Source organism: Aythya marila (assembly GCF_965140915.1).
Source record: "Aythya marila genome assembly, chromosome: 9".
Classification (NCBI taxonomy): domain Eukaryota; kingdom Metazoa; phylum Chordata; class Aves; order Anseriformes; family Anatidae; genus Aythya; species Aythya marila.
The window spans coordinates 18,891,184-18,900,243 of NC_139050.1; the positions used below are offsets into that span (position 1 = coordinate 18,891,184).

Sequence of the window (9,060 nt, forward strand, 5' to 3'; positions counted from 1 at the left end):
GCAGCATATATAACCAGTGCACCAGTATCAAACATCCCAGTGACATAAACAAAACCAAGACACAAAATTAAGAAAATTTAATGATGAAATGAGCTATATACATTGAAGGAATATGTGTGTCATTTACTTATTCCCCTTCAATACCTGGAAGTTGAAGTTTGATACAAAAATAGCTAACAGTCAATAGTACCCCAGGGGAAGAAGGGAGAAAAAAACAAACAAACAAAAAAACAACAAAAAAAGAAAAACGCTTGCTTGAAAGTGCATATTTGATGTAAGTTACACAACTAACTACAGTCCAAGAGAATCAAACAATTTCACCCCATTACACAAAGAATATTGTACAGAACATCCTAAGTTAAGAGCACAGGAAACCTTGATTTTAAATAATAACTGATACTTTATGTAAGATATCCTTGCATGTCTTTCTACCATACAATCTTTACCTTAAGAAGCCTGACATTCTGCAAGACATAACAAATTCTGCTTGTCGCTTTTCATATGCATTTCAAGAGCATTTGTTTTTCTTTAAGAGAAATATAAATAAAAATTAATTTAACCATCCAGCAGAAAATCATTTTATGTACTTTGTTTCTTCTGCTTACTTCCTTTTTCCCTCTCAAATTCAGCAATTTGATTGAATATGTTAACTAAGTTCTGGGGCAGGTTTCTTTTAATGCCACTTTCAGTTTGTTCTGCACCATTTAAAGTTTCCTTGTCAGGTTCCTCTGTTTTATTAGACTCCTCATGATACCTTTCCCTACTCTTATACCCACTTTCACTTCTATGCTGACTTAATGCATGCCTATCACTACCATAACTTTTATCACCTTCATGAAAATGAGTGCTAGAATATGATCTGTACTTTCCCACTGACTTGCCAGAATAGTCGGACCCTGATGGAGACATGTAATACCTGTCTTGATCTGAGCCATGCTTTTTAAACTGTTCTCTTCTCCCCTCTATGTCCCTTTCTGATTTCCTAAAGTAATGCATCCTCATTTTATCATCTGACTTATAATACGAACCTGAATATCCCCTCCTACTGGAGAAAAATCTGTCCGTTTTATGATATTTTTCACTTTTGCTACTACTTGCCTGAGTTCTAGAACTACTGTAAGAATCTCTCGAATCTTCAGACCTACCTCCAAAAGTGTCTTCATCATCACCTGAAGTCCTCGACAGAGAACAGTGTCTGTCTTTCTCTCTTACCTCTGTTTTTGGACATGCTAAGCTGTCCTGCCTTTCCAGCAGTTTTTCCATTTCAAAACTTTGGTTCAGGAAAGAGGCAGAGGTATCAGCCGGAGGTGAATACCACTCCTCTTTCTTAACCTGATCTTTGTAATGTGAAGAAGCTCTAGAGGAGCGTTTTTTGGAACTACGGGAAGACTCTGATCTACGCCGATGTTTTTTCTTGTGTTTCTTGTGATCAGAGGAAGAGGAGGAAGAAGAAATTGATACGTCTGATGAAGAGTCACTCGAGGACGAAGAGGAGGAGGAAGAGGAGGAAGTTGATCTTTTCCTTTTCTTCTTCAACCTGAAAATGTAATTAACCTGTGAGATAATCTTTAGAATCAGGCAAAAAAAGAAAGTAAATCTGTACTCCCCATAGTATGGCTGAGATTGGACCGGAAAGTATAAATGGAAATTGGGCCTGACCTGGCAAGACAATTTCAAATATCCTTTCTTAACTAAGAAATCCACTGAACGATGTATCTTAAGGCCGTTTCAGTGGTTAATGCAGGTACAATAAGTTAGGATTGCAGATAAGGACTTAATAGCAAAATTTAGTAACTGCTAACATTAGAGCTTATTTTACCATCAGCCTAGGTTAAAAGAAAGTGACTGGGACACAACCATGGAATTGTGTTGCTTTATCTTTATGCACCATCCTTTGTCAGTACCTGCTACCTGACTTGTGCTTTAACTACCAGAAATTCTAGTACTTAAAATGGGCCCCTTAACAGCTCATAACTTACTGGTTTGCTGTGCTTTTTTTCTTTTATTAATGAAAAAAGCTCACATGCTGGCTTAATAGGCTCAAGAATCAGTATACTGAATACAACAAGGTTACCTTTTTTCTTCTTTTAAAAGCTTACGCAATTTTTCTGCACTTGTTTCTATTCTCTTTTCTTTCTGTCTCTCTTCTTTTGCAGCTTGCTTCTCCCTCATTTCCAAAGATTTCTTTTTTGAACCCAAACATCATAAAAAAAAATGTATTGAAAGTGTTAACGCAGGTATTTTTCCCATGTCCCCAGCCCCATTCAAATGTATAATTACAGCAAGGATGTTTTTACCAGGATTCCCAGATCAAGAATTAATATTGTTCAGAAGTTTGGCATTGGCCGTTGTAATAATCAAGTTTATGTTAATGACCATATTGCAGTTTTTATCCATTAAAAATATATTTGGCCAGCCATTGCAGTGGTACCCGTGATCCAGCACACCATGAAGCACATACCCCAAAAGGTATAGGTAGTGTATGCAGGAAAACCACAACGTTAGCAATATGGGGAAAAGAGGGGAGGAAAGGAAAAAAGATTTGAGGCAAAGTATTGTTATTGTAGTTCACAAGTAAAATATGGCAGAGCCCATTGTAAAATGTGTTCAAGTTGCCCATGTTTGCATACAAACCATTTTGTAACAATTTCACAAACCAGTTTGACGCATAGTTTACGTAAGAAATCATGTTCCAAGGGTTTGTTGGTGATGAGCAGCACCAGATGTCAGATACAGCAGCAACGGTCCAATTCAGAAGAAAATGCATCGAAGAAGAACACATAATCAGTATTACAGGAAAACTCACTTTTGTGTTGTTTCAGCCATTCTAGCACAACTGTGACAGTATCAGACGTACATATTAAAATACATAGAAATGCAACAGTGTCTGATTATCAGCTGAACAATCCTCAAAGACACACTATTAAGGTCTCTTAAAGATGAGACTTCTGCAATCTATGGTCCTAAGTAGTAGCTCTATTCAGAATAAGCAGAAAGCCAGATGATAGTTTTCAAAACTTAGCAGTTGCCATAACAAATAAATTAAAGAAAATCCTTAATTGAACAAAAGGCTATGCAAACCAACAAATAAACATCTTGTTTATCTGCTTCATCAATGAGAATATCAGAAAAATTCTGAAGGAGGGTAAAATGTTCATCGTTTTAGAAAAGACTTCAAGATCTTTCTAAAGCAACCAAATGTGGATAGTGCTCAAATACCATAAAACAGTTTATCTGTAATGCAGTCAGTTTTTATCAAAAAGCTTGTCATAGCTCCTCTTTCCCTTCTTTCAACACGATCTGTCAGCATTATGGCTCCACCAACTGAAGAAGCATCAGGTAAGGCATCTACCTCAGTCTCTTTACTTATATGCAGAAGCACAGAACACAACAAGCCTGTTCCTTATTGCTATACCTTAAGCTGATCCTCTCTGCAAGACAATACAAGGAAAGGAGGTAAATAAAAGGAAAAAGGAAAAAAAGGACAACACAGATTAGCACAGACACTCACCAGGGCTCACCTGGGAAACATGCTGTGTGCAAGGGAAGAAAGAAAAAAGACACCAGAAAAGAAAGCTAAGATATTCAAAACTGTCTGCCCTCCAGCCCTGCTGTATTCCTTTAAATCACCTACTAGTTTCCCCTTGTGCAATCTTCCTGTGAGTTAGCTTGGGCAGGTGTTACTCTATCTTTTTGCAAACGCAAAGCATCCTGCTGGTATCAGGGCACACAATGCTTTTTGACTTGCCTAAGGGTTTTGTACTTTTCATGTTTCTACTCACAAAATATTTAACATTAATAATCATGCTTCTGTGATGGAATATTCTCCTCCATGCTTTAGCTAAGGCTAATGGTTTTATCCTCTTTCCTCATCTCCATTGTTAGGCATTTCTTTACTGTCCTGCTCAAAACAGCGGAGTCATCAAGAGGTACCTTTCTTCTGGTAGGTACAGCCATAATGCTCACTATAAAAGATTTATTGTGGAGAAGGGAAGCAGAGAGTAAGACAAATGACCAACTTCAAGCCCCTCTGTTCAAAAGATTTAATATGATTATTGTTATTTATTGTAACAGAATTAAGATGAATTAATTCTGACAGAATTAATATGAAGAGAAAGTAAAGAATCACCTGCATATGCTTACGGAGTTTCGTTAAGGCCTCTTCTGCTTCCTGAAAAGTCTCATCCACGCTTAGGGCTTTTTTGTAGTAACTCTCAGCATTCAGTAGTTTGTCTTCCTCTTCCAACCTAACATTCAAATGAAAATTTATATACAGTTAAGCCACAGAACTTGAGTTTCTTTTTAGGACAATCTTACTTGCACTAGGACGCTGCCACTGCATCCCTCCAAGACCCTATCATCCCAGCCTATCTCAGTACAGAAATGAAACAGCAATAGAAGCATTTTTGTCTTCTACTCATCATTAGAAATAATATTCTGTAGAATTTCAATTCCAGTTTCAAATATACTATGTATCTTATTTACACAGGTCTTAAGAAATCTATTCCCTGAAAATTCAGAAGCTAAATTTTGTGTTACATGCCTAACAAATATTTAACAGGACACAAGTGATGGAATGTGATTTTGTAACGAACACTTTCTTGAAGTATACAATACATATATATATTCCTATACATATAGGAACATCTTCAGACATTTCACAAAACTTTACACAAACCTGGTAACCTACCAAGGGAAAGGATATCAAATCTTAACTATCTTGTGAGGATTTTAACTAGAACAGAGTAGAAAGTGTAAACCATCTGCACAAGCAGGAGTATTTCCAACACACACACACCAGGAAGGCCAGATGGCAATCTGTGCCCTAAGTCGGATCGTATTAAAGAATGTTGTAAGAAAAAGCGTTAACAGCCAAGCAAAAACACAACCCCAACACTTACTGCCCGCCTCTTTCCACAAGTGTCTGACAAAGGTATTTTCTTGCATTCCTGTGGGTAGGACAGTTTTCTAATGCAATTTCAAAATCACTTATGGCTTTGTTCAGACTTCCTTTTGTTGCATACCTAGAACAACACACATGTTGCACAGATTTTAATGATGCTCGTCTTTCACAAAGTAAGAAACCTGCAGACCTACAATGAAACAAGCAGACTCACAGAGCTCCACGGGCTACCAAAGCTTCAACATTCTGTGGATCTATTTCCAAAGCCTTGTTGTACTCATTCATGGCTTCCACGTGGCGCCCATCCTTAAAATAATCAACCCCAGCCTTCACACTGGAAAAAAATAGTTTAAAAAATACTATGTATGGTTAGTCTACAGATTGTGTTCTCTCAGGAACTCACAAATTAGAGTTCCAAACAAGCAATAACAGAACTTTATCTTCTTATAGCGTACTTAAGGCTAACATTTCAAATTAACGTGATATGGACATTCTGCTTCTGAGCAGGCCCTCTTGGTTACATCGCAGCACATGTGCGCTGTGGAACGTATGATTCAAAGTCTATTTTCTTTCAAGAAATGTAAGCCATAGCCTAATCTAACCTTACAATAAACTCTTTACAAGAAAATAACGCTCTACGTACCATTTTAGGGCCCAAGCTGCAGACTGCTTTTTCCTCAATGCAGGGGCAAAATCTTCTTCATCAATATTTTTCCTTTAAAACAAACAAAAAAACCCCACACCCTCGAGTTGACTTACAAACGTACAAAATTAATCTTACAATATGTAATGCATTTGAAATAAGCTGAAACATTATTTATTGAATGCATTACCACTCTCCCACAATTGGGCATGCTCTTTCGCATTTCTGACACCAGATTTTCCCAGCCTGTTCTAAAGAGCCGAATTGAACCAGCATGGCTGCAGCACATTTAACAAAAATATAGCATATTCACACCTGCTTCGGGGCATAATATATGGAAGACCACAATAATCATTGCATATATATGAGCACTAAATGTATATATATATAGCATAAACATTTAACTTAAAGGACAGATCTATTACTCCAATAAACATTGTGAATAAACTTATCTTTTCTGCCATATTAAAGCTTGAGCATCCTGCATTTCAATCCAAAGATGCTGACAAGATCTAAATAATAACTTCATAAAATCTTGGCATTAGGTGTGCAGTTTGATAAGGTATCTTATTTACTTGAACAAATATAATGTTAATTTCTTATTCCAGAGGTGTATGCTTTTAAAAACATTAGGGACACAATAGCTGCAATCCTGCAAGTTGAGATTTCAGAAAAGCATCAAGTAGTTCAGGATTTTCACTCACAAACCTATTTCAATGGATTAGAATAACTTTCACAAAGTCATAGGAAAGGAATAATGTAAAAATGACTTACATTTGAAGACTTCTCATTAAAGACGGTGGATTTGATTCACTTATTCCTAGTTTTTCTGTTAAATATTCAATTAACGATGGATTATCAAATCCTCGGGAACGATGCAAAACCTCTTCAAATGTCTCTGCTGAATTAGCAACTTCTATGCTTCGCCTTAAAGAAAGCACCAATGTACGTAAAACCTCATGGACACTACACTCAATTCTATATTTACATTTAGTCCTTTTCATTAGCATAAATTTTCACACCATTTAAGCAATGCTTATTTCCTTCAGCCTAAGACAGCTTTTGAAGCCTATTCTGGCACCAACCTAGGCATCTCTAGGACATACGAAAGCCTTCAAAAATTGCAGACAGCCGTGTCCTTCTTTCTACTAAGGGAAATCTTAAGCATTTAATACGTCAGTCTCTCAAGTCTTTTTATTTACTTATTTATTTAAGCTTACTGTTTATCATTGCTAACCCAGTCCCATAATGACAGATACCTCAAGTTTTACATTTAGAGAACACAACCTCATTGTGCTTTTTACTTTTCTTAAGTTTTGGGACAGATTTTTAAAAACCAAGCACACACAACACATCTAGAAAAAAGTACGTGATAGCAAGTAACAATAAAATGTATGTAGTTACCTAATTAAATCAGAAACAACCCTGACAACTTTAAAGGACAGCCTATCAAAGACACTTCAGACACAGTGAATATATATAGTTAGTATAACTGAATAGCATGTGCTTACTTATAATGTAGAGGTAAGTCATCAGAGGTGATTACTCCTAGCGTTATACTAGAGAGATTTGGTGGAAGAGCTGAGCTGTAGAGCGATACCGTGATCTTCTCATGGTAACGATCAACATCCTTGACTGCAGCTACAGAAACAATATAAGTTAAGACAAAATGGTAGAAGCTTCGCAAAAATGAGACAAATTGCTGGCAATGTTTGTGGCTACTTGCCTCGAATAAGATCTCCAGCTTGATAATAAGATAAAGGATCTCCGTGGTTGCTTTGAGGAGGCACATCTCGCAATGGACAAAGAGCCTGCAAGAGAGCCAAGGAAGGATCGTGTGAAGAGAAGCAAGCAGCTGGCATCACTAACTTTCCATGTTTTTACCATCAACCCACAATCTCACCCGCACAACTTTACATGTTGAAAGGTTGTTATCTTGTAATACACATATACAGATGTTTTTAAATACAGAAACACTTTTTCCTCTGACATAAAGCATATAATAACAACACTGGAGCCAACAGACTAGCCCAGTTTTCCTCATACTTAATAGATAATTAGTTGAAAGAGTTTAAACAAAGTTTTTTTTGTTCCCTCCCCAAAATTAAGATTAGTTTAATCTTTAACGTATGTCAAATTAAATGTATGGCCTGGTTCAAATCAAAATCTATGCATCCATAAACGACGAACTTTCCAACTCCCAAGAAATACATTTGGAGTATGGGACATAATGAAAGCACTTGCTGACTGAGCAAAGCATCACAAGTTGTCCTTAACGTCTGTTAGCATTTGCTATCTTAAAGCTCAGCTTACCTTTACTCCTAGCACTCGGTTACGAGATGTAAAACACAACCCCATACCAGTAAGAGTAAAAGAGTAACTGAAGCTATATCTTACAGTGATTTCTAAGTCTGCAATCTGCCGTATCAAACCACTTCCCAGACACATTAACACCATGAAAAAGCCAAATTCACGAATGGAAGTAATCCTCCCAATCACAACGTCGCCGCGTTCAATATCTCGAAAAAATAATTCTCTCCGGAGCTCCCCGGGAACCTCCATGAACTGCTCCAGCGGAGGCATGACAGCGTAACATTCTGCAACACACGAGACGTTCAGTCACAAAACGACCGAGCTGTAACCCGAGAACACAAAATAATTGACGATAACAGTAAAAAGCCAAACAGCAACTTTAAAATACGGTGTGTTTACAGCAAAAAAAAAAAAAAAAGTTCAGGCTTGGCCCAGAAGGCACACCAGCGAACACCTCAGCCCCGTCTCTCACCATCATCTTCCTCGATGTTTTCGGCGATGGGGCCATTGGGCTGCCAGGACTGCGCGAACAGCAGGTCGGCCTTCTGCGCGATGAAGCGCTGGATGTCGGCCTCCAGGCCCGTCACCTCGCTCCTGCGGGGAACGACAAGGCGCTGAGGGCTCTGGGGACGGCCCCGGGACACCCTGGGGACCCTCTGGAGACCCCCTGGGGACCCCTTAGGACTCCCCCAGGACCCCTCAGCCCCTCACCACACGGCCTGCGAGCGGAGCGCTCCCCCGCGGGGCGACTCGGGGGCTGTCCCCGGCGGTGGCAGCAGCCCTCGGAAGTCGGGGTTGTCGTGCTGCTCGGCCCGGAGCAGCGCCAGCAGCCCGGGGCCGTGGTAGTTGAGCACCTGCCGCAGCAGATCCCGCTCCATCCCGGCCCCGGCCCCGCACGGAAGCGGAACGGCCGCAGGAGGCAGCGGGTGGGGCTGGGGGAAGGAGGGAGGGAGGAAAGGAGGGAGGAGGCGGCGGCCGCAGCGCCCTCTGACGAGCTGGAGGCCTCGGGGAGGCGCCCGCGGTGGGGAGCTCTGTGTGGAACCGGCCGCCCCGCGCCGCCGGCCTGACGGGGAATTAAAAACGGGTGGAAGCGGCTGGAGGTGGCCCCAGTCCGTGCCCGGCCGCGCGGTCGCAGCCGCGGCGTTGCGCCGGGCCGCCAGGGGACGCTGCGCCCCGCGGAAGCCGCCTGAGGGAGGCGGCG

At 40.1% G+C, this 9,060-nt stretch overlaps 1 protein-coding gene across 6 annotated transcripts; it reads right to left on the reverse strand.

Moving 5' to 3' along the window:
* Positions 1-77: 77 nt before the first annotated feature.
* Positions 78-8,757, reverse strand: TTC14 (tetratricopeptide repeat domain 14). 6 transcript variants are annotated; one of them, XM_082767309.1, is made up of 12 exons: positions 8,571-8,757; positions 8,332-8,453; positions 7,944-8,143; positions 7,273-7,357; positions 7,058-7,187; positions 6,321-6,473; positions 5,547-5,618; positions 5,118-5,237; positions 4,902-5,024; positions 4,130-4,247; positions 2,075-2,184; positions 78-1,537 (listed from the first exon to the last, which is right to left on the reverse strand). In XM_082767309.1, the coding sequence occupies exons 1-12, from the start codon at positions 8,735-8,737 to the stop codon at positions 580-582; spliced, it is 2,358 nt and encodes a 785-aa protein (XP_082623435.1). In that variant the 5' UTR covers positions 8,738-8,757; the 3' UTR covers positions 78-579. The 6 variants fall into 6 exon arrangements, 5 of the variants coding, with proteins under 5 accessions (XP_082623435.1, XP_082623438.1, XP_082623437.1 ...); XR_014318125.1 differs by having other exon boundaries at positions 1,519-1,537; positions 2,635-4,247; XM_082767312.1 differs by lacking the exon at positions 78-1,537 and having other exon boundaries at positions 2,172-2,836.
* Between the last annotated feature and the right edge of the window lie 303 nt (positions 8,758-9,060).